Source organism: Vanellus vanellus, assembly GCF_965231255.1.
Source record: "Vanellus vanellus genome assembly, chromosome: 10".
In the NCBI taxonomy this organism is placed as follows: Eukaryota; Metazoa; Chordata; class Aves; order Charadriiformes; family Charadriidae; genus Vanellus; species Vanellus vanellus.
The window spans coordinates 13,337,007-13,363,247 of record NC_138915.1 but is presented as its reverse complement, the minus strand read 5'-3'; the positions used below and the strand labels follow the sequence as shown (position 1 = coordinate 13,363,247).

At 47.2% G+C, this 26,241-nt stretch overlaps 1 protein-coding gene across 1 annotated transcript; it reads right to left on the bottom strand.

The window, feature by feature from the left end:
* HEPH (hephaestin) lies at window positions 1-24,705 on the bottom strand. The gene is made up of 21 exons (XM_082488500.1): window positions 24,670-24,705; window positions 21,572-21,755; window positions 19,030-19,274; window positions 18,071-18,283; window positions 17,352-17,531; window positions 16,675-16,929; window positions 15,933-16,101; window positions 14,604-14,743; window positions 13,797-13,928; window positions 12,986-13,197; window positions 11,122-11,272; window positions 10,593-10,805; window positions 9,573-9,783; window positions 9,157-9,296; window positions 8,158-8,289; window positions 7,097-7,203; window positions 6,117-6,342; window positions 4,518-4,657; window positions 3,983-4,145; window positions 2,745-2,777; window positions 1-1,113 (listed from the first exon to the last, which is right to left on the bottom strand). The coding sequence occupies exons 2-21, from the start codon at window positions 21,733-21,735 to the stop codon at window positions 869-871; spliced, it is 3,471 nt and encodes a 1,156-aa protein (XP_082344626.1). The 5' UTR covers window positions 21,736-21,755; window positions 24,670-24,705; the 3' UTR covers window positions 1-868.
* Between the last annotated feature and the right edge of the window lie 1,536 nt (window positions 24,706-26,241).

Sequence of the window (26,241 nt, the reverse complement as noted above, 5' to 3'; positions counted from 1 at the left end):
TCCGGAGATCGCTACATTAAGATGTATTTGAAAGAAAGAGAGCAAACCACATCACAGAACATGATGGCATCCTTGACCCTGTTGCACAAGGAGCTGCACGGGCGCTGAGGTACAGCCCTTCACGCGCACAGCCTGACACGACTGCGACACAGGGAAGTCACCAGGATGCTCTGCAGCACTTGGAAAAGCTTCTTCTCCCAGCACAAGACACAGGATGCCCAATATCAAAGCACGTTGCCTGGGGTGCCGAGAGCAGAAGGATGTGTCACAGCAAGGCAGATGGTGAGGCACAGCTGCTGTCATGGTCCTTGTGGAGCTCTCTCAAACGCTGTGATATGTACCACCCTGAATTTGCACCTGTCCAATTACTCAAAAAAACAGCAATCCAAATCTAAATTAACATTTTCTCTTCTGTATTCTTATTTGATTCACAAAAATGAAAATATTATTTTCCCCCCTTCAGATTAATATGTTTAAAGGCTCATAGTTTCTTGGGAGACCATTCCCAACTCCGGTCTGGCAATGGAGCCAGACTGGAATCTGGCCTAAGCTAGTCTGCTGAGAAAGACCAAGTGGAGTTGTTCTGGAGAGAAGAAAATAGGGGAAACGTCTCCTCTCTTTCTTAGGGAAGAGAAGTATTTCAGAAGGACCTTTTTATTCTGGTTACTTGTCTTCAGTCAGTTCAAAGGGTCCTTGGATCTCTCCTGGATGGACTTTTTCTTTACAGAGTTGCTGAGGAGGATATATGAAGAGGTCAGGGCTCCAGTTTTCCCTCCTTAGTTTCTAGAAGTACAGTGTACAATTTAAATGATGCCCCAAAATCTTTGCTGTGGACAACGATCCCGCCTCTGCTCCAAGTACTTGGCTTTTATAGTCCTGAATTCTTTTTAGACACGAGTTTGAATCCGTCATCCAGGATGGACCTCCGATTGCGTCTTAACCTCTTTTGTCTCTCGAGATAGAGGACCATGCCCAGGAGGACACAGACGACCAGGAATAATATCATTCCTGCAATGGCCAGACCCATGACTGCAGCCTCTATCTGCCCAAGGGACACCTTAGCTCCAAAAAGCCTGATCTTCTGGGACTCATCCTTATCCTCAGGTAGCAACTCTGAGAGACAAACAAAAAGAAGTTCCAATGAGAGCCAGAAATACCACAACTGAAAGATTCCAAGAAATATAAGAAAGGAGCAAAAGAAAGATCCAATGCAATCAAAACAAGTCAGAGTGACAGAGACTCAGTCACTGTCCATCAAAAAGACCCTCAGCCCTGAGGTCACACAGAAATTTGAGAATGAATGGTTCTTTCCCTAATCCACTCCACCCCAGGATCTCACCGTGTCTCACAGCTATTCAGCCCCATCAGCTAACCATTGCTGTCCCCACTGAAGAGGGAGGTGATCTGGGGTTGCGTGGGGAGTCAGTGGCTGGGCTAGGAACAAGAGAACGGAGACGAGAACGTGCATCCAGACCAGGGCTGCTGCGAGTTCCCCACTCTGCTCCAAGCTCCCCATGCACGACACTTAGTCCGTCGTCCTAACCACCACTTTGCAGAGCGCGCTTGCTCAGTCATGCTGGTGGTGAGTCACTTAAGATCCTGAGCTCTCTTACGCTTCCACGCAGAGGCAGTGGCAACCTTTTGCAAAAAGTGGCTGTTTGCACAGGTAACAACTGTTGATGAAGGTTTTTGCCTGGTGGGCATACACAGGCCGATGCCTGAGCATGGTATACAATTGAATTCTTTAATATTGTCACTACTGCTCTGACACATTTGTTACTCCTCTTCTTTACACCCGTTTTGAGTGAAGAAAACATTGTTGGGAAGGAAATGACTGAAATATCAGTAGAGAAAGGCTAAAGAGTTGTAGGCAGATGGCTGTATATTCAGCTGGTCTGAGCTGGCTCTGAAATCAGCTCAGCTGGATTTATTCAGAGCAGCTGAAAAATGGAGTTGTGGAAAAAGGTGAAAAAAAAATCAGGGAAATAAATCATTACCACAAACTATTCAGACTTTTACCCCAGAGAATTTTAAAGGTATCTTCCCTACTAATCCCCTTCTCTCTGGTGCTGCTCAACCGAATGTCTTCTCACATCTGTTATTTAAAATACCCAGAAGAGCCAGGGCACGTGCTTAGGCTTTTTTCTTGCGGGAAGAACAGACCAGAAGGCGGATGTGCTTGTTTTTTGCATGTTGACTCAGTCCCTTCAGCTAGTAATGGTGAATGTGAAAATCCACTAAACCACAGAGTCATTAACAGTCCAAGAAGGGAGGACAACTAACCTAAGGTACCCCTTGGGTTTTGATTGAAAGGGATAAGAAAAACCATCTCCTTTGCAACACCCTCCTTTAAAACCCTTTGAATCTCTGCCAGTTGCTACACTGGCACTCTCCTCTGGAGCTGGATCCGTACATAGCAAGTACAACAGGATGCGAGGCCATGAAAGTTTTTCGCCTGACTTGGTCAACAAGCCTAACAAGCCCAACTTCCTTATTTTTATCATCAAAGCACAGACATTTGGAGGACAGATAAACAAACCAACCCAGAACCCTCCCTGTTATCCATCGGCAGCCAGGCCTCAGACTAACGCGCTGCCCAGCCTGACAGAGGAGAGGCTGTAGGCGGTGTCCGTGCTCCTCCCTTCTCCTCCTACAGGTCTAGATCCCCGCGCTGATCAGAGATCTCCCTCCCTCCTCCGCCTCACACACGCAGACAGGATTTAGCAGTGCTAAATACACCATACCTGGACTGTAGTTTACAACTTCAAGCGCTGGCTCTGAAAGGAAAGGAAAAGAGGGTGAAAAAGTGTTGGACTGAACAGGGAGAGTCCAGAACACGGCGCGTTTGGCAAGGATGAGGTCCAGAGGCAGCAGGGGTTTCCAGGGCTTGCAGGTTTTCTTTTCTCCTGTCAGTGTTTTCCCCTCTCTGCATCACACCAAGAATGTTTTTGTATTGCCTGCTTCAAAAGCAGACCCACTCCCACTGCCGCACAACCCTTTATGGCCTTTGAAAGAAAAGCAAAAATCAAAGCCTCTGAGGTTGTGGCGGGCTGACCCTGGCTGGTAGGGTTGCTTGCTCACCCCCGAGCAGGATGGGAGAGGGAATCAGAAGGGCAAAAGCGAGGAAAAAAACAAACAAACAAAAAAACAAACACAAACACAAATAATGACTTGTGGGCTGAGATAAAGACAATTAACAAGTGAAGGGGGGGGGGGGGAACAACGAACCAAAATACCCGAGCGATGCAAAAGCAGCCACTCACCACCAGCAGACTGATGCACAGCCAATCCCTGAGCAATGGCTACTTTGGAAAATCTCCCCCGTTTTTGTTGCTGAGCATGACGTTACATGGCATGGAATACCCCTTGGCCAGTTCGGGTCAGCTGCCCGGCCGTGTCCCCTCCCTGCCTCTGGCCCACCCAGCCTACTGACTGAGAAACAGAGAAGACCTTGATGCTGTGAAAGTAGTCTTCACCAACAGCTAAAACATCCCTGTGTCATCAACTCTGTTTTGGTAACAAATGTAAACACAGCACCATATGGGCTGCTATAAAGAAAGTTAATGCCATCACAGCCAAACCTAGTACAGTGTCACTCACCTGTGAGCACATTCCAGCGTTTCCTGCTGAAATGAGGAGCCTTAGGATGTACATTTAGATTACAGGTAATATTCTTAGTACGAACAATTACTAGCTGATGGGGGAACATTGCTTCTCAGACACAAGCTAATATAAAACTCATAATAACAACATAGGCAATGTAAACTCCAGAAACCAATTTGTTTTTAATTTCAGCTGCAGGTATTACCATATTCAAAGGGAACACGTTAAATTAACAGTACTTAAGTAATTATCTGCTCAATTAACTGGATGCTTACGGTATGCAAGAGTTGTAAGTCTGATGCAAACACTCAGAATTTAGCAGCAGTAGTAGAAAGTGCTGTTAGATGTCTTACAGTAACAATCAGCGATAACTCCCTACCTGGTCCGGGCAAGACCGTGAAGAGTATCTCCATACCAGCATGAATATGATCAGACACGTGACAGTGAAGCAGCCATGTCCCAGGGTTCCCAACCAACATCTCCACCATTTCAAAGGTCCCAGGGAACAGATCCACAACATCTGCTCTATAGCTTTTGCCATTCTGTGAAAGGGAAGGGAGGCTGTTAGCGTGCAGTGCTCTGTGCATCTTTTCAGAAAGAAAAATCTGTTAGCGTCACTGGAGACCACCTCAGTGCTACTACAGTTTTTAAACGCCCAAAAAGAGCAGCTCCAGGGCCGTAACTGGGAAAGCAAACATGATCTGGTAATGCCTAATCCTAAGAAGGGTTATCTAGGCACATCAGTACAATACAGAGGCTCAGTGAATCAGATTTAGATGTGTAAAATCACACCCCTTTCCTAGCTGGGTGAAGTTGCTATGAAGTCATTCGAGAAGTTCAAGTCCGTCAGAGTCAAGCAAAAGTGATTATATCGGTGGTCAGTCTCCGCTTTATCAGCAGCAGGATATTCTTACCTTGTATATGAAGGTCTCGGCATGAAAATGGACTGTGTGGACATCAATCTCCTGACCCATTCCCAGCAGGTACCAGTTCACCCGCTCACCCTGGAACATGGTCAGCCCAGGCAAGTTCGCATAGAGCCTCCCATTGATGGCTGTGCAGGAAATAACATACAGAGAGAGTAGAAAAGGCTGTTATTGAAATGGTAAAGATGCTGAACCATCTCAGAGGAAGAACATGCAAAGCAAGTTAGATGCTGCAAAGCTCATATAGCAACCAGTGCATCAGCAGTTAGTGTCTTCCATATGACCAGCCCCCAAAAGTTTGTCAGTCTCTCTTCAGCTCAACTACTTTTCCTATCTGTTAACAAATAGGAGAAGTAGAGTGACTTGCATCCCAGGCCATGCTGTAGCTCAGCTCAAATAAACCTCAAAAACTACCTCTTGCTGAAAACCTGCAGTCAGCCAGCAGAGGCGGTTGTTTCTAGAAGTCAAGATGTGTAAAAATGGCCACCTTAGTCCAATGATAGGGCAATATATACATATATCTATATACACATATATCTCTGAACATTTTACTTGCAGAACAATGAAAACAGGTAAATCCTGCCAACAGACAACCCTGTCATTCTGCGTCTCATGCTGGCTGTATACATTACATGCTGATCACTTGTAAAATCACTACATGGCAGGACATTATTTCATAATTAGCATCGCCAGAAGGAATACTGCTTCGCAGGAAAGGGACCAAAACAGTGAGCAAGCTAAATGCTCAGATGACAACAGAGGGAATAAGAGGGAAAGAGACATGATCTGAGGGCAGGAACACCAGTGTTTTATTCCCAGATCTGCCATAGGCACTTTCTGTGGCCTAAAGCAAGCATCCAACATCAGTGCATTGGTTTCGCTAGCTATAATATTGGGTTAACAATTATAACAATGGACATGTATATCTGGAGATTCTTTATATCACCTGTACAAAACCAGTAGTAACGATAGTACACATAATGCAACTCTTCTCTGTTCTTTTCTCGACAACTGCCAAGGGACTTGTTTTGCTAAGAATACTTTAAATAGATCCATATATAATATGGAGAAAAACTATCACAAATAACATGTTGATTTAGAAAAATGTGTTCATCCTACTATGGTATAAATAGCTTTTTGGTTATCAGCTAGAACAACTGGACCATGTACTGCAGCTGCATAGATCAGTCAATTAATTTGAAATCCAACATATTCTAATGGTCCCGAGACAAACAGAATGAAATTAGTCTGACAAGTTAATTTCACATTTGATTTTATTTCCTGTCCCAAGTCACTCAGACACATCAGAGATTAACCTCTCTGGCCCATATCTTTGCCTCCTGACAGAGACAGCCATAACAATTAGTCTTCATTACAGATCAAAGATTTGTGCCGTATATGTGTTGCAATATTGAGAACAAGAGACAGTTTAATTCTGTTCGTGCCACTGACAACAGAAAAGGATGAGGGAATTTGCTGGGAGTCAGGCTTTTGGGTTTTTGGCTGACTACTTATAGAGGTGGCAGAGTCAACATCAACTTTGCATAGATAGTAACGGGTGCTCAGGCACCCAACAGGCATTATTACCATGCATCTTGTTGCTTTCCACAAATTTGTCATCCAGCAGGTTGATCTCCTTGTGATTTCCCTTACTGTAACGTTCCACATTCTCCTCCAAGTACCAGGACTGATTTTCATCAAAAACCAGGAAGAGTAGAGCAAACTCCCTCTTTACATCCTTCCTGATCCCATCAGACTGCAGTGCCCCTCTCCGGCAGATCTTCAGGGGTCCAATCAGACCGCTGTACATATCCTAATCAGAACAAAGGAGAAAAGTCTCTGAAGCAAAGATCTTCTCAGCCTCTCTTTTGTACGCAGTTCTTTGCCTTTCAGCTACCATATTTTCTGTTCCCGGCACGACCCCAATTAAAACAAACTTACCGTGTAAGTACTCTCATTGGTGAAAATTAGCTACCAAAGCATAAGAACACTATACATGCTCTTATAAATGCAAATCCAAAAGTCATAAATATGAATGGTATCAAAGTGTTCTCCACTCTGGGGCTGCAAAAACATCTGCAACTTGAGATAAAAAGGCAATGATCTCTGGGTTGAATGTGACAGTTTATTGCAGGATCCTCCATGTTGTTTCCCAGTGAAATCAGTGCTATGACAACTGATCCTAGCAATGCCCAAACCTTCCTGCTTTATCCATGGGGCCTATTTTTGGACAATTTCTGCCTTTCTAGATTAGCCCTATGGCTCTCACTAATAGAAACCATGACTTAGTGGGAAATGTTCTCATAACCTGCAAATACCCGAAGGAAGGTTAGTATCAAGAAGACAGTGGAATTGTTTTATGAAGGTTTGTGTTAGGAAAAAAATCAAGACAAACATCAAGACAAGTTTGGAAGATTTACTGTCCCAGGAGAACACTGGATGTGTCACCAGGTGGTTCTTTTGCCTCTCAGCTGGGCAAATCTCTAAATTGTATCCAGCTCACATTGTTTTCTAGAGGGGATGAAACATTGGTCTAACTGTTTTTCTGGTTCTAATTTCTATTTTACCTTTACTGGGTCCACCATGGAGTAGTAGATCCAAGGAATACAGGCTGAATCATTTGGCCCTGGACCAGATCTCTCAGGAACTTCCCATCGGTATGTCACAATGTCACCTGAGTGACAGAGAAGCACCATCAACATCAGTGTGACACACTCACTCACCAGTTTGCTGAGCAGCATGCAAAGCAAAACAAAAAAGAAATCCTGCCTGCAAAGTGCAAATTCAATTCTGATTTTGTTGGACATTGCACCAAACGCCAAGCGGGGGGGTGGGGGGTGTCACAGGATGCACACACTGTCTGGTACCAGCACAACTCTGCCTCATCTGCTGCCTTTGACATGGGACCTGACCAAGGAAATTCCACCTCTTTTCAGTACAGACGGAGTTTGTGATGATCTTTCCTCTTTTTGAAGTATATTTATGATGCTTATTCAAATTTCTTTTTAAAATTACCATTTTGCATATTAGCAATACATTTCAGAAAGACAGGTCCCAGCTGAGAACCTGTTTGTTGCTTAGACAGCCTGCACAAGTTGAAGGGGACCAAAAATTATGCAAACTGCCATCTGGACTGTGAAACAAATTGGTGACTTCAGTCAGTGTCCTGGCAAGCACTTATTAATTTCTTTGATTTCATATTGTTTTCATACTATTGTGCACATCACAAAGAGTATAGGTCCCAAAGAAGAGGCACAGGCTTCCCCCATCGTGTGCCATCAGGCCAGGGCTACCAAGGGCCGGCTGAGCTGTGAACCACCATCACCTTTCTCCTTCCCGCAGACAGACCCGACTCAGTGTGGGGGTATAAGGCTGCACACAGAAGAGTTTGTGCTACACTTATGCTAGAAGTCAGAGCAGAATGTGAACTCCCAGGGCTGCCATTCCCACGCAAGCGATGTCACTAGAACTGCGGTGAACCTGAAAGACCAGTTATTGCTCAGTTCCAGTTCTCTACCATAAGAAAACGAGTACATCTAAGCCTACTTAAGGACGCCAGTCTAGCTATAGGCTAAAATTAGCTTCATAAGCCCATACAGGAAGATGTCTGGAGACCACAGTGACTTACCAGGGTTTGCTACTTGCGGCCGTCCCGTCTCCCTTTCCAGCACCCCGTGTGCATGAATGGAGTAGGGTCGCGTGGCATTGTTCTTAAACACAATGTTGAGAATATCTCCCACTTCCGCCCACAAAAAAGGACCTTGAAATAGGAAGAATGTACTCTGAGACTAGCAAACACTGTCAACATATCTCCTGAGGATATTCCCACCTATCTCCCATCATCATCTCCCCAGAGATATTCCCCTATAATATTTATGATGTTCCCCTCCCTCTTCTCTACCTTACCTCTGCCTCCCAAAAAGAGAATTGGAGGTCAGTCCTAATTCAAGTAAGTCTTAGAAAACTGGACCGTGTGTTTCACTATGAGGGAAATTAAGGTTGTTATGCATTTTAACTGTGCCCAGCACAACTAAGGCTTGATTTCTGAATACTGCTATGCAAATTTCACAGTGTCTTGATCATGCCTGACATTGTCAAAAATCAGAGCTGCAGCCTATTTTGAATGGCATATACTCCCTCAGCCTTGCTGCTCTGGCACCACTTATAGCCCTGGGTTCATAACACAGCACTGCATCCACAGACTTCCATCAGCCATTGTAATGTGCTCCTCCACTTCCCAAAGCCAAAGGCATTTCTCTCTCAGCTACAGATTTTCACCTACACCTCTCAGACTGCTCTCTAGAAGTCAGCAATTACTTCTGTTCTACAGTCAGAGAAATGCAGGTGTGAAAAATGCTTTGCCTGAGACACACAAGCAAGCTGAGATGAAGGCAGGCACAAGAACCCAGTCTCCTCTACTACAAGCTGCATTCAGGACGCTCTTTACTGCTGTCTCCAAAGCTGGCAGATCTGGATAGGAGACAGTCTGAACTTCTCACTTGCATACGCAGCAGATGCTTTAAATACCTAGGAGGCCTTCAGATTACAGCCCTTATCTACTGAAGCTCTAGAGTCCAAGTCCCATCACTGTGCGAGTGGAAGATTTATCTCCTGCACGCATCCTTACCTAGTATCCCCAGGTGTTCATCACCATTTATCCTGGCCTTGGGGGTCTGGAAAGTCCCATCGGTGTACTCCCTGTAAACTGCTTTCTTATACCTGGAGCCAAGCAGTCCATTCTCGTTGCTCAAAAATACGTCGGCGTAGCTGAGAAATGCAGAATGAGCGCTGAGATACCCAAAAGATCGCCGGGAATAAAACAGCTAACTTGTGGCAGGGGGGTCACTAGTTGAATGGGTTTCCCAGGGACCTGCTTTGGCTGCAAAGGTGGGCACAGTGATGCGGGGGGCTGCAGCTCCCATCAGCAGCACCACCAGCAATGGCGTATCTACTGTGTTGCAAGATGGCCAATTCACTTAACAGGCTTCACCGAGGTCTACTGAGAAACTTTGCCAAAAGCTTCCCCAGAAGCTTCCCCTCTACCTCTCTGCAGAATGGTTGTGCCGTTCCCTCTCCCAGCTTCGGTCAGGCGCGTAGTCCCACACCACCTCCTCTGCCATGATGTAATACGTCCGCACCCCTTTGTACTGAACGGCAGGAGCAGGATCCCTTTTTCCGCACTTGGAAACGGAGTAGCGTTCCCTCATCCCAGCCTGGTAGTGATTGCTCGTCTGGCAGTATACCTCAAAAATCCCTGAGGGAGGCAGCACAAGCAAGGAAATCAGCTACTTTTAAAGATCCTAGGAAGCAGCTGCTTCTCACGCAGAGCTTGTGACGTGGCCGACATCGGTATGTGTATATCTGGGTGTTTGTTTAGGAAGCTTGGTTGCCACGGGCCAAGATTAAAAGGGGTTGCTAGAGAAATCAAGCAGGAATGGTACAACAAAAAGTTCTACACAAAAATCATCTCAGGAGGCCTTCTTACACAACAACCAGCCTATTGGATGTGAAAAAAAACAAGTGACATAACTGTGCTACCACCGCTGAGAGGCTGATTAAGTAAAAGATCCAGCCTGCGAATGCCAAAGGGGAGGAGAAAACTGGCAGCAGAGGCCATCTCTTTGTGTGATGGAGACACGGTACTGTGTGCCTATCCCACAAACTGGGAAGACTGGGGTCTGTCATAAACAGGAACTTCTGCAAGCCATAGACAGGAGAATTAAGCTCTGGCAACTCTCTGCTGCTTTATTCTGAATGACGTGTTTGCACGTTTCTATGGGTCACAGGCAGCAATGTCCATCAGGGCTGTTACTACAAATATTCAAGAGGAAGTGGCAGCCTGGAGAACCAGGCTGGGACAACCAAGACAAGGTCCTGTATCTCCTGTTCTGCTCCAGAATCAGATGCAAAAAACAGGAGTTGTGGCCTTGTAAATGGGACCAAACAGGATCCAAAGCACAGCTCATCCCGTAAGAGTTTCACTGTGCTAAAGAATCAGCCACAGGAGCAAATACTACAACAGGAGACTTTTCCCGCTGCTAAGTTAGATGTGCCAACACTTACCCTTGTTATCAGGTTGCATGAAGGCAGTAGCAAATGTGTGGGGGAATAGATTGGTTGAATCTTTCCGCATCCCATTCATCTGCAGGGTGTTCCCTTGAAACACAGCTCCATGTACATCTGCTTCACTGCCCAGGCCCAGGAGGTGCCAGGACACATTGTCTCCTTCACACACATCCAGCCCAGGCAAGTTGCCAAACATAAGTCCATTGATGGCTGCAAAGGAGAAAACCATTAACTCTCTGCAGGTAGGTATCAGCCAAAAGATTCATTTTGTGCACAGGCTTTGACAGGGCAGACCTGACAGTGGGAGTGTAGCTTGCTTGCAAATTCACTTCTGAATACGCTCAGGACACGCTTCCCGAGACAGCTGTGCTTCTTGTCCCACGTCCCACCCGCCGCCTCTGGCCTCGCTTGACTTCAGGCCAATACAACACAGCTACCGCCGCTTCCCAGCTCAGGCTTTCGCTGAACACCGCCCTGTGTTTTGCAGGTTTGTTCCCACTGCGTGCGCAACAGCATCAGGCCATACCATGCATCCTGTTTGATTCCTCGAAGCCATCATCCTTTTTCACAGAAGTCTCTTCCATTCTCAAATAGTACTTTATGTTTGCATTTAAATACCAGCTGAGGTTCTCGTCAAACACGCTGAAGAGAAGGTAAAATTCTTTGTCGATCCCTTTCTAAGATATAAATCATAATGATGGCTGTTAACTTTTAAAATGCACCAATTAACTATCCTCACCGTTAAAGCTGTTTTGCCCGACTCTCACGTTCCCCTTTAACTTAAAAGTTGGCTCCCTGCGGGCCAGGGCTCTGTCCCTTTACTCACGCTGAACATTCCTCTTTTGCTCCACAAGGGGCACCACTTGCCGTTTTTCCATGATATTTCACATGAGTAAAGTGATCAAAATCCAACCAAGGATATGAAATCATTGCCTCCTTCCACCACCACACCTACGTTTAGGCGTAGGTTTCATCGCCTGTCCAAATCGGACCTGAGATCAGAGCCCAGCCCACACGGCAGGCTGAGGACTGTGTTCCACCCCTCCTTTCTCCTACCGCAGGCCTGGATAGGGCATTTTTTTTTTTTTTAATTACCCTAAATCCTTGAAAAATGTTAATTATCCTAAGAAATGCGTTCCCAAGCATGGTGTATTCCCCCCACTAAAAGAACATGCCCGGTGTTGTCCAGATTCTCATTCTGCTCTCAGATTCCCGAGCTGTACCCAGGAAGACACGCTGCGGAGGGCTACGCGATCCCCACTCTGCGGCACATGGGCGCACGAGGAGTGGCCGCACACCTTTCCCAGTAAACATTCATTAGAGGGTTGCCTAAGATTGTGGAGCCAGAATTGCTGCCTCAGGCGATTTTTCCCCGTCCCACCTTTCCAAACAAGTCTGTTTTGTTCGCACCCTCTCAATACCTGCAAATGTCTATGGAGGTGCTATAAATGAAGGAGCTATCACAGCTCCTTCACACAGCGGGCTGTATATATTCATGATCCTCTCTGCTCAGAAGGTTCGCATTTCCACCCCGTGTAACGGCCTGATCTCTTCTGCGCTCCTAATTTAGGCACATCATGCCACCCCTGAAAGCCGACCGAAAGCCAAACCCCTCTAGGATGGCTCTTGTGGCAGCTGGTTTCAGGCTTGTCAGCCGCTCCCCGCTCTGCCCCACGAGGTGGGCAGGATGACAGTAGGTTGTTTTTCTGCCGCCTACTGTTTTTCCACAATAAGGCTCTGCTAATCTGTCTTGCGTCTGCCCAGCATATTAATTTACTGCTTTCCCCTAGGCTTACTGCCATGAGCAGACTATTCCTGAGTGAAATTCCAAGAGGTAGTTCTGGTCGCCCTTCAGACTTCACCACTCTTTCATCAAAAGCATGAAGACTGACATGGATTTTCACACACTTTTTTGTAGTCAGCTCTGCTTGCAAATGAACTGATCTAGCAGAAGAAACGAGGCTTACCCAAACCTCAAAGCATTATATCACTCAGCCAGACCACCTGTAAGAGAAAACGTCTTTTCAACGTTTCTAAGACTGCAAAGAACATTCCACGTGCCTCTGAAAGCAGCCTGCTGTGCAAGTCTTGGGACAAAAGTTATTTATAAACTCGCATCCAAGGTACAGTTCAGCCAACTCTGTCCGAGTTTTAAAGCAGAGCACAGAAACCATTTCAAGGGCAGCCCTCGGGCGCCCAGAACACTGGCAATTCCTACATGCAACCTGGGCACCAGCTGTCCCAATGTTACCCTGCCTCGGGGCTTTGATTCGACTCTCCTGGACTCTGTCAGATGTTTGTTTTCATTATGTTCCTTAACGCTTTGCTGATGCTTCCTTTCTCTACAAGGCAACAACCTGGTAAGAACATGGCAGGAAAACCCCTTTTACCTGTTTGTTGTTGTCATCCAAAGTGCCCGGCTTGCAGATGACCAGAGGCCCTACTAAGCCCGAACTGGGGTCTTTGATGGGATTCACAGCCGAGCTGTACATCCAGGTCAGGCAGGGAGGGTCGCTGGACATGGGCCCAACATCCTTTGGTACAGTCCAGCGGTACGTGAAGTTGTGCAGTGGTGCAACAGAAACCCCATTCTGGGACAGACCTTTAAAACAGATTGGCACAGTTATTCCCAAAGTCCCAGTCTTGGTTACATTTTCTCACCAGCTACACTCATACTGGGCTTTACTTCATTCATGTCACCAATACTCAGCATCTCTAAGGTGTGAAGTGGGTGTGTTTATAAGGCACACAGGGAGTCACTCTCAGTACCATGTAAATTCCTGCTGGTGCCATGGCAGAGATGGGCCTGGTGGCAGGAAATAACAAAGTGGATCCCACTGCATCTGGGGAGGTGAATGTTGGAAGCACATGGTTATCTAAGCTGGAGTGCACTGGGCACGCTCCTCCACTCACGGCATCTCAAACAGCTAGAAATAGTCTGAGCTTTGGTTTACAACTTTCATCTGAAAAATAGCACCTCTGGAACTGTACTCCCTTTGGTACCCCCCCTTGGCACCAGTTCAGTGGAAAGTCTCCTTCAGTGAGGCCTCAGGCAGGCTCAGAGGACCAGGCTGGCTTCCACCCAGTAGGACACCCAGTCTTTCCTGGCTGCAGAAACTCCTCAGCACAGAGGAGGTGTGGGCTGTGGAGCTCCACCACCAGCATTAGCACTGAATTACTCGAGAAAAGGGAGCCACAAACCGTCATGGTACCACATTCCTTCCCATGCCTTCCCATAGGACACTCCGTGAGGCTGGATGCTGAAAGGCCAGGAGGCTTTGTTAACAAATGTCACTAGGATGGTGTCTCCAACTTCAGCTTTGATCACCGGACCTACGCAAATAGCAGAAACAATGTGAGCAACAGAGCAACTCCCCAAGTGGCCAAGCAAACTAAAAAAGCTAGGGCCACCTTCCACCCAGGTTGAGGGGAACAGAAGACAGGGTGGACAACCCAACACATCAGCACCATTCAGCCCTAACAGCAGGAGCAGGGGGCTGAACAGCCTTAGGTGGTGCTGACATGTTGGGTTGGCCAAATGTGCCGAAATGCACTCAGGAAAGGCCCAGGCCTCTCGTCCACCTACATGAGGCCCCCTTGGCCTTCCAAGACAGGTGCCTCAGGCCTGACATCTGGCATGTAAAGAGAGGTATGAGATGCTCTAACCTCTCAAGCCAGCAAGCCTTGAAGATGTTCAGTCAAAAATACATAACCGGCAGCTGTTACTGTGACCAGTTTAGCTCTAGTTACAAACACCATACTGTGTCCCTCAGCCCTCACTACTAACCTCTGAAGACTGCCCTGGCAGAAAAGTGATTCTGCTTATTCTACCATTCCACATCCTCAGTCCGTCCCCCTCGCTCTTAGATGTAACTGCTGTGAAACACCTCCTCTCTGCCACACCCCACACCATGAAACAAGAGGACAGTCACAGCCACTGGTACTCCCGACATCAACGTTGTTCTCACTGGCACTGAAAGAGGATTTGTGTTGCTGGATGATTCCTACCAAGTATCCCAAGGTGTTTCTCTTCTTCTGATCGCTGCTTTTCCTCACGGAAGCTCTCATCAGTATATTCCACATACCTTGCCTTCCAATAGATTCCTCCAATTCGGTAGGGGCTACGCTTGAAAAACTGCTCAGCAGGGCTAAATGCAGAAAGCAAATGTCAGGTCATTTCTATGAAAATCAGTCCTGTTCTCCTGTTCCCTTCCCACATCCCTCTGGCAACGCCAGCAGCATGTCCAACCCAAGCAGCTTTTCAGACAAAGACAGCATCTCCAGTTAGGAACAAGCACAGCACATCTGTGAAGCTTTTTTGTCCTACAGACTCATCTAGGTTCAGGGGGCACCTCTGGCACACAGCCCCCTCCCTTCCATGGCACAGGTCTGACCAGCATCTCTATGCAAGATGTGCGAGAGGGCAGTGAACAGAACTGCAGTGCAGTAAAAAGTAAGACAGAGCTAAAACACCGCGTTCTTCAGAGCCCAGGGGACAACTGCAGTCATCACTGAAAAAACAAACAAAACCACCCCACCACCACACAATAGCTGTAAAGAGAGATTTATTTCCTCTGCCACCACCCTCTCCAAACACAGACAGACGTAACATGCCTCGCAGGAGAGGCACCTTAGTTACAAGGCCAGCTCACAGGTCTAGGAGCTTTCAGTTCTAAGGTCTGTGAGAGAGTTGCTGCGTGGCTTTGGGTAAATCATTAACAGCTCCACATTTCTACTTCTCCATCTGCAAGAGATACATCCTCTCCAATAGTTTCCCAGGGAAGGGAATGGAGGAGGAGGAATGTCTTTGTTTCAGTTAGCCAAATTCTGAACGGGGAACCCACTCACCAACTGTATCACAACCATCCGACATGTGGGATGGAAGGCTGTCATCGAGGTCACTGCATTTGATTTCCTAGAAATCGCTTGCTGCGGCAAGGCTACACTGAAGCACAGCTGCAGGCAAGCTCTGCCACCCTGTGTCTGCTGAAAGATGTGCTTTCTTAATAGTTCATCAAATATACGGAACTCTTCCTAGGTCAGGCACAACAAGCAGAAACAAAGCCCGGAGACAAACATGGCAGCTCACGTTCTATACAAGCTGCAATTCCTGGAGTCTGTGGGCAAGGCTATGAACCCAGTACTGCTCTCCGTACAGTCTAGCTACAGCAGCCTACATTTCCAGACAGGGTGATCTGCCTTCCCAGGCAGTGTACTCCATGTGAGTTGCAGGAATGTATTTTGATAAGGAAGAAATTCCACATTTTCCTTAGCAGCCTCCCCAGCACAGACCAGAGAGCCCCAAACACCACCCTGGCCCATCAGCCTCTCGCTTACCTGCCTGCCTCAGTCAGCCGTTTCCCACTGCTTTGGTCAAGCCCTGAAGGTCCGTAGTCCCACTGCACCTCCTTTGCAGCTATGTAGTATTTCCGAACTCTCCCTTTCAGGGTGGATGCCAGAGCTTGCCGAGAACAGGGCCGGACTTCATAGAGCGCCCCCATCCCAGCTGTCCAAGACATGGTGGAGGACACACATGCTTAACCTCTCTCAGCCAGTTTGACCAGGCAGTGAACACAGTGCCACCTTCCTACCATGAACAGTCCATTCCTCCTCTGTTGTCCCAAAAGGCACATGGCTGGGAGAAGGTGATTAGGTGGTTCCCACAGCAAGCAGTCTTTTGTGTTGGTGAGCAGAGCTTCTTACCTTAGATATCGGATGCTATGGAAGTATGGACAGAGAGCAAATAGAGCCTTCTGCTATCTTCAAATGCACCATGCAAGTGCCTCTTATAGGGACTAGAGCTCTTAAGGCACTGCCTCATCTTAGCTTTCAGCTGTACCAAACTTATTGCCTTCACCACTGATCAACGTGAATATCAAATAGTAAGTCTGGCTTGCACATTAATAATCAACCCACCCCAATTTATACAAGACAAGGAATCACTCCATTCATCTAGGGACATTTTTAGTGGGAAGGCTGCCTAAGGCACTGTTTGCTACCGCACTGTACGTCACAGGACCACACTGGGAGAAAAAAGGGAGGCCACAGAGCACAGGATGTATTCCAAACTCTGCCTTACCTTGTATGTGATCATTGATCTGACAGCTCAGTAGCCATCTCCCAGGGTTACTGGGGATCATGTCTGCTGTAACAAAAGTGGCTGGGAAGAGGCTGGCCACATCTGTCCTATGACCTCGAATATTGAGCGTTTCTCCATGGAAGTAGGCTGTATGAACATCAATTTCATTGCCCATCCCGAAGAGGTGCCATGAAACGTAATCCCCAGCACACATCGTCACCTCAGGGAGGTTCCCAAACACATAACCATTAATAGCTGCAAAACCAAGCAAGTCAAAATCAGAGATTAGAAAAAGGACCTTTAGCGCTTCTGCCAGCAGGTCACAGTACAGACATGTTTGAAGGATGGACCTAATCAGAACTCATCCAGCTCTTCTTGTTCTGGAAAGCCCAGTTCCACAAGTCTTTCCTAACATGACATGTATTCAAAATCTCCAAACAACGAACAAAGGGCTCGCTGAAGCCAGAGATTAAATCATAACACCACTTCTTTTTTCTTGTTGCAGTGTCCCTGTGATATTGTTTGCTCAGCACATGATCCCAGAGCTTGCCGTCTCCCTTCTCCCCTCTACCCACACCCTGGCATACAACAGCAGAAACTGCATTTCAAGATACCAGAACACTGACAACCCTGGAGTGTCTGGGCAAAGTCCATGGCTTCACAAATGCGGCACTGACCATGCATTTTGTTGCTCTCTTGGAATTCCTCATCTTCTTTGTCTACAGAACCTGGGTCTGCGCAGAACAACGCTATGTTCTCATCCAGGTACCAGCTGAGGTTCTCATCCACCACACTGAACATCAGAAAGAAATCAAGGTCCACATCCTGGCGCCTTTGAGAATTGCCAGTCAGCATTCCTAGGGTGAAAGAAGAGATGAATGAAGACCCACCCATGCAGAAAAGCAGACATCAGTCAAGGGATTGAAACACCAATAGAAGAGTAACTCTTATCACACAAATTAGAGACAGATGCTTTCCCCACCATCCCAGCACAGCTCATAGAGTTCTAGCAAGCCCACTCTTTTTTAATATATCCCTGCTAACACATTTCTCACTCCCAAGCAGCTCTGCCACTGCATGGCTGAACTGCAACACCTTAGGTGTTCTTATTCCTGCTGAAATTAAACAGTCCTCAACTTTTTTAATACACAAATCAGGTCTTGGACAAAATTCCTGCTTTTAATCTGAGTTCAAATAGCTCGCTCAGATCAAGAGGCCTACAAGCTCACCCACCCAGCCACTAAGGGATAAAGACAATGTCATAACCAGAACCCAGCTAGAACACGGGTACTGTCTTCTCCAGTCATGCTGCATTTTCACATGAAGCTTCAAGTCACCACAAAATCTTCACAGTATGAAACTACAGCTCTCAGCTGCTTTCTCTTGGAGTTTTTACCTTTTTTGCATGTAAGTAATGGCCCAATTAATCCAGATGCAATGTCCTTCGGTGCATCAATATGAGAGTGATAGATCCAGGTCAAGCAGTTTGGGTCATCAGCCGTTGGGCTGTGATCTTCAGGGACAGTCCAAGTATAGGTGTAATTCCCTCCTGGGAAAACAGCATCATCCTTCTTCTGATCCTGGGGGGACATATCGGGATACAGGGATCCTAGAACAATTGAGCAATCACAACATCTATACAGGAACAGCAGAGACATCCACACATGTAACTTTACACTGAGCTGCTCTCATTCAGTACAGCTGCACATATATACTTGGGTAGCAGATTTCAAAGCAAGATTCACCATCCCAAGGCTGAAATAGTGTTCTATCACTCTCATCATTCTCTCAAAGAGAAACTGAGGCACAGAGCCATTGTAAGGCAATTTGCCCAGTAAACAGGTCGGCACAGAGTCAGAAAGATGATTCCCACTCTGCCTATTGCTATTTTGCCTTCAACTCTGCGATGTGCCACAGTCAATCTCTCTACAATATCTAGGGGTGCTTCAAATAGCAGTTCTTTGGTCTCACACTTCACCATTCTTGTGAATGCCCTGAAGCTCACCACACTCATGACTTGTATATCATGGCACTTCAAATAATGAATACAGCTCTTTCCCTTCTGCACCACTCTCCCACTAGCCAGCTTTGGAAATTCTTCTAAAAAAAAGAAAAAAAAATATCAAGAAATCTGGGCTGTGTTCTGCAATGCCCAGGTCAGGAAACTACCCCCAGACCCATGAACCTGCTAACCCAACATCAGGTGACTTCACTAATCACCTAAGTGCAGTTGCTTTCCAGCAATATAGCTTTGGGCTAACCAAGTCTGTGCCTTTACAGACATCTCTCCTCAGTGCATAGTCTTAAGTTCCCAGTGAGAAAAATCTGTGTACTTTACAGCAGTGGCTCATTTACCTTCAGAGTCCTTTTCGTAGAAAACACCGTGAGGATGGATTGTATACGGTCGACTAGCAAAATTTTTTAGGTGCACTTTAATGGTATCCCCCACTTCTGCTCGGATGATGGGCCCAAGGAACCCCAGCCAGCCAGGTTTGGGAATCTCAGTGGTGTACGTGGAGTCTGTGTATTGCTTATAGACAGATTTCTTGTACGTGCTTCCCACCCTGTCTTTGCCAGGCTGGAGGAATGCTGAGGCCTTGCTGTTAAATTCAGGAAAGGGAAAGGCACCATGAGTCATGCGTTATACCAAACAGCTGGTTGGTAACACAATAGAGTGACAACAACAACGTGCAGCTTTCCTAGGTAAGCCCAAAAGCTTTGGCCTTAGAGGACCACCTGTGCTCTACCCTAGCATGCTCTAAGCATCCATGAACTTCCTCCTGCCACACCTGACTGCTGCGACATGGGTAGCGCAGCCTGCTTGAGAAACGGGCAGCACTGGCCATTACGCTTGCCTGCTTTCTGGGCACGTGAAACACAACAGGGGACATCAGCACAGGAACGGCTTGGTGAGGCTGGAATGAGCACGGCCAGATGCCTGCTGCCATGCACGGCCACGGCCTTGTCCCCAGTTCTTTGCAAACAGAGACAAAGCGCACCCCTGAACTGTGGGGTGCAAATGAAGAATGGGAAGGATGGGTCTTCTCTGACAATCACACATGGGTGACCCAAGGAAGACCAAAGCCCTCCTCATACCTGCTTCAGCCTTCATCGGGCTTTTAGAAACTCACTTCAGTGCCTTCGTGGCATTTGCAGCTAAATCACAAGGTGGGGGGGAAAATCTTCTGAGGTCTCTGGCCAAAATTCACAGTCTAAAAGCTGATTTTCTACTTAACCGATTCTGAATTACTTGTAGAATGGCAGACAAGTCAGGCAGGTACATACTCAGCACATAACCAGCTTCCAGAGTTAAAACCTCATACAGGTACTAAAGTTCAACTCGGGAGTATATTTGCTCTTTATGGCTAATTCTTAGTAGATAAGAGATGAATCATGGTTCAGGTATTAGTGGGACCAGCCTAAATGAGAGCTGAGGTTACTCCTCCAGCTTCCCCCTTAGTATCAATCACCCTGCAGCAATACAAGTAGCTCAATTACAGGCAAACTCCAGAAGATGGTATCTCCAGAAGATGAACAGTTGAGACCAAAACATTAGGCATTGCCCTTGTCATTCAAATTTGTGACGGGCTGGGCTCCAGCTACACAATCTAGAGCTTATCCCTTTGAGAAGTCATCCCTGCAGCCATGATTAGCAAAGAGTTTACAGATAATTCATACTTCGTTTTACAGATTTGCCCCTTTTCCCCTCCATGTAGTCCCTTTCTTCCCAATAAAAAAAAATTCTTCAAGCGTTACTACCTATATCATTCATATCAGTATCACATCCCTTCCTTACTGCTAGCAATTTGGTTTCTGCAATCATTGTAGAAATAAGTGCCATCAGCTAATTATTTGCAGTGACAGACCAGTTTTTAAATTCATTTTAGTTTAATAGCTTTGAATTTGCTTTCTCTCATAATACACAAAGAGAAGGAAATGAAACAAAAACTACTGCATTCGCTATCACTGCAGGAGTCAGCAAAAATATCTTTATTAATCCTGAATTTTGGGGGGTTTCCTTTTCTGTGAACTAGTTTTAGTCTGTTAAGCATCTCCAGAGAACAAAGACTTTTCCATGCTGAACTGACAGACCTTGACGCTTTCCTGTGAACCCCCCCTATTCCTGCTGTGCCGTTTCTGGAAGATATGTAAAAACCCTAGTGTTATTTATTATGGAGGGGTAAATGACAGAGAGCAGGTCAAGAAACACCGGTTATTTGCCACAGAAAATGGGGGGTGTGGGTGGGAAAGAGCCACAAATGTCTTTAAAAAGCTGTGAAAAGCTATGCCAAAAAAAAAAAAAAAAAAAAAAACCACACCAAAAAACACCAAAGAAAAAGGTTTGGTGTTTTGAAAACTAAAACCAAAACTTGTTTTTGTAGTGACTCAAAGTAATTATTGCAGTTTCCAGATCTACTTTTGCAACAAAAATATTTTTCAGACAACCCCTAAAATTTCATGCAGGGAGCTCCATTAAGTCTAAGGCTTGAAATTCCATTTAAAGGAAAACGAGTCAGCTCTGTGAAGTCATTTACATCGAGGTGAAAAGTCATCATGCCTCAGGATACACAAGCTGATCACCGGCTGGAACTACGGAAAATGAAACCCCAGGGCAGAGTGTTGCACAATCTGTTCCAGTATAGAGTGTTTGTACTCCCCTCTAGCGTACAGGCACTGGTCACTGGATGCTCCGTTAAAGTGACCATTCGTTTTCCCACTAACACAGTTTCTATGTTCCTACAATAAAATAAGTTAACCATTAAGCTCATAAAGATCAGACATTTACCACATCGTGTCTCTTGCTTGCTTAGATGCCCCAGGATACTTGCATGAATTTACTCATAAAGTTACTATTTTAAGCCAGTACCAAACTAAATTCTTATAGAACTAAACATACGGGTTATGTGCAATGCTTTGGTTAGCGAGCACGTTCTTCCCTGTTGGAGCATAGTTCCAGTCCACCTCACGGATCCCCAGGTAATAGACTCGGGTGACTCCTCCAGCAGATGCGGGTGGTAGTATGTGGATGTAAAGCAGCAGCAACCAAAACAATCCCATCATAGCTCTTTTGGACGTTACACCTATTTGGGAGAAAAGGAAAACAAATGTAATGTAGCAGAAATAGAATATGACCACGTGGTTTGAAGGTACTGGACATTCTGAGAGGGTATGAAGAAATCAGGTAGAAGTCCTATTGGGATCATTATTCAAACATCCATGGGTTCCAAGACAAGGAAATCACTCCCATAACAAAACTAACGCACAAGGTGGATGGAGATTATGCCTTGCTAGTCAGTCCCCAATACCAAATGTACTTCTCTCACGACAGTTTGATCAACCTTTTTGATTAACCTTTTTTTTCCTGTCTGTAGTATTCTTCCAAATGCTTTGTTCCATAGCGTTGAGAAAATACTATTAATTCGGTAAGGTTTCACACAGTAGGACATTCACAGCACTGTATCAGCAGAAAAGGCACCTGCAAATCCATACGCTGTGTAACTGCCTTAGGGGTCCTGAGCTGAAAGTGTCATTTCAAGTGACTGGTTTTCCACCACCTCTGATGTCCCAAATCATCTTACAGGACCATATACAAAGATCAGGGAAATGATCCAGAGCGCGTATCTTCATATTTGAAACTGTTGCCAAGATCTGTCTATTCTACTAAGCCACCTGAGGGAGCATGATTTAGTCACTGCAAAGTAATTTGAAATTCTAACTTCTTTAAAGATTGCTCTTAAAGAGCAATTCTCTGTAATGCAGGGAGTGCATCTCAAACGGGCTGCACAAGGCTTTTTCCTTAGTCTAGTTCCATTAAACATTGTCCCCATGATTTAGATCACAAAGTAAGGAGCTTACTTATAAACCTTCCAATCGACACCAAGCTTGGTGTGAATAGTACTCTGAAGAGAGATCCAGGGCAAGTTGCAGAAACTGTCTGCAATCATCAAAACACATAACGCAATTCTGTAAATACAAGTTCAAAGAACTACCTGTATGAAGGAGAAACTGATGCAATGTGGGACAGCAGAATTACACCAAAGGATAATAAATGGATGACAAACTAAAAAACCCACATGAAAATGCTTAGGAAAAATCTCATCCAGTGATATAATTAACAAAGCCAGATGTAACCAATAATCAAACTGTCATCTAAAATAGATGTCCAGCTGTTGAGACAAGTAACAGCAGGAACAGTTCAGCAAGAACAGGAAAGCAAGAGGATTAGAAAAAAGTGACCTAGCAAGAAAGCTTAAAGGAATCAGATTTTTTTTTTTTTTACATAGAGAGGTTATAATTATTTGTTCTCCCCTGTCTTTGGTAATAGCAACATAAATATATCAGGTTTATTTGCAGCAAAGCTGGATATTCTGTAAGCTTTCAGCTACCAAAGGCATCACACTAGAACAGCTTTCCCAGAGAAGCTGAGAAGTCTCTTCCACATCTGATACCAAATATATGGGATTCAACCCCAGCACACGGCAACAGACGAGATACAGCTTTGGAAGTGATAGGAATAGGTATTTCTGATTTCCAAACATGCTGTACCATTCTCAGAAGCTAGTGATGATCAAGTATTACCAATTCCAAACAGTCATTAAATTGAGAAGTTGAGAGAAATCAACTCTCAACTAGGAAAAAACTTTTTTCCCCTACTTTCTCAAAAGAGGGTTGCAGAGATCTCTCAGATTTAGAGATGTTTTTGATCCATCGAGAGATCACAGCTCTGTTCCAGCAGCAAGCCCCTGAGAAGGTCCTGCACTGGCCCACTCATTCCCTGCCAATAAAGAAGGTTCAAAGCAAGGAGTTCAGAAAGCTGTACTCGTGCTGCTTCACACACCACCCGCCCCACACAAATAGCAAAAGGCACTGCTGGCATCAATGGGGAAAGACAAAGCAGGCAGCGCCAGCGCTCAGCCTGAAACCTCTCATCCTGTCCGCACACACCCTGCTGGGAAGGGCAAGGGGATGCTTTTGACTCAGCCGAAGAAGTGGCCTTCTTGTCAACACAGGTCAAAGTACGCAGGAGCAGCTTTCCAGTGAAAGTATGCCCAGTGCGCAGGGTGGCTGTCCCCAAGGGCTGGGAGCAGCTGAGCCTGGGCAGTCAGCGTGGGGCGATCTTTGTGTCCTCTCACGTTAATGGTTTTTGCAAGCAATCTCAAATCCGAGGAAAGTGCAAAGCTTAAACTTTATACCAAGGACAAACAACGACTCTTAAAGTTGGCTGTGAAAACTGCCTACCGAGACAAATCCCCACCGCGTCAGCCCATTATTTCTACCTGGCAGAGTCCCCGCTTACCACATCAAGGCCCCCCACTGCAGCATCAAGATACTTATCAGATAAATCAGGCTCGACCAGAAGTCACAGCAATCCTAAACGCCTTGTGAATGTGCTCTGGTGTTGAAAACAGTCAAGGACAAAGTCTTTGGGACAGCCTTACTGAGGCTTTACAGAAGTCCTGTCTGGACCTCAGGCTGGAGTTTGAACGTGACATTGCCCAAACCTCTGTGGCAATTCTCAGAAACAGCAAAACAACAGCACTCAATGAGCACTCAGCAGGCTGACTGATCCAGCGCTCACATTCCCTGCACAGTGACTAATCACCATTTAGTTACTCTACTAGTGCAAGGTGAAGGAAACTAACAACCTTAAACTCTTTTCAAAAAAGTTACTTTTTTCTTTGAAATATATGCCTTGATTAAAGAAAAAAGACAACTTTGTAGTACATTCATCCCTAACCCTTGCTACTTTATAGCAGAAGCTTTACTCCCAGGACTCCCCCTTGCTAATTCATTAATAGCACAGGAATTGCGAATGAACAGAAAACGAGATTTCAGCCCGTTTGGTAGTTAACCAACCCGCGTTGTACCACGGCAGAGAGGCCGAACGCGCGGCTCTTTCCCGACACCCGACTGCGGAGAAACCACTGCCCAGGAAAGAGGAGGGAAACAAAAAATAAGCGTTAAAGGAGCGACGAAAAACATTTCATCCCTTACGTGCGGAGCGGGGCTGGCCGCGGGCTCTGCTGGAAGGGCGAGACCGTCAGCGGGGACACCTCCGGCGGCGGGAGCCTGCGGAGTGACGAGGGGACAAAGTTCTGGGCTGTAAAGAGGGGCGCTGCCCTCCCCTCCCGCGCCAGGCCCGGCCCCGGGCACACGGAGCCCGATCAGCCGCCCCACCACGGCCGCCGCACCTGCCGGCCCCGGGCTCGTTGCCCCGTAGCCGGGAAGGGGCGGACGGACCGGCCTGCCGGTGCGGCGACCCCTGGGAACGCGGGGCAGAGCGGGAGCTGCGGCACGTGGGCACCGGCACCTACCTGCCTGCCGCGGCGGGAGGCGGACCGGGCCGGCGCGCGAGCCCTCCCCGGGGAGGCGGCGGGTGGAGGACCCGGCGGGGCGGCCCCTTTAAAGCCGCCCGGTGATGTCACGGGGCCGCGCGCCGCGCTCCCTCGGGAGCACAACAAGAGTCACGCTCGCAGCCGCCGGGCGGGGGCGGGGCCAGGAAGTACGCACCAATGAGCGGGCTCTTCGGGCCGGAGGCAACGCCCCGCGTAGCGTCACGGCTGCCGTCGGCCGCCCCGCCCCGCCCCTCCCTTCCCGGCCCGTTGCACGGGGAGCGCGGCCCGGCCCGAAGATGCGGGAAGGGCCGGCGCTGCCCGCCGCCCCCGGCGCCGCCCCGGTGCCCGGTTTCCTGGCCAAGCTCTGGGCGCTGGTGGAGGATCCGCAGAGCGACGACGTCATCTGCTGGAGCAGGGTGAGGGCGGCCCGCGGGGCTCTCGGGGGGGCGGCGGGGCCGGGGCGGCCGGCGGGGAGGACGCTGGGGGCCCCGGGAAGGGCCGAGCCGTGGCCGCGGGGCCCTGCGGGCCGCAGGGCGGGGGCGGCGGCGGCGGCGGCCTCGCTGCGGGGAGCGGGAGGTGGGGCGGGGGCGGCGGGGCCTGGCGGGGGGCGGGGGGGAGGAGCGGGGGGGGAGTATCCGGTGCCCCCGGTGCGGGGGATGCCGCTGCCTGCGCAGTGCCCGCGCGTGGCGGCTCAAAGGGACCCGGCATCGCCCAGCGGAGCACAGCCGCGCGTTAAACATCTCTAAACTACGTGTAATTAGCGCATAAGTGGTGGCGCGCGGTGGAAGAGGCACTTTAAGAAGTAATTAACTTTTAATTTTTTTCTCGCTGAGACGTGGAAGACAGGCCTCGTTGGGCCGGTGCGCCTTCAGGCGTGGGACACTGCAAACATACACAGATTAATGCGGCATCTGACACAAACACGGTGTTTATTTTCGTCCCCTGTCACTTTTAAATCCGTAGGCTTTTCTCCACTTTTTTTTTTTTTTTTTTTTTTTTTTTTTGCGGAGGTTTGGCCTTTACAAAGGCAAAGATGGAAAGGAACGTATGATTTTTTTGTTCTCTTTGTGAACAGCATAGAAATGATAGAAAGACCTGCCGGGTTTTGGAAATTTGAACTTGAGAATATGATAAATCTGAAACTGCGCTTGTCACAGTTACCCTTTGCCATTGCTGGGTTGTGTTGTCTGAACTTTCAGTAACTCTGCAATGTTACTTGGTTATTTTTAGT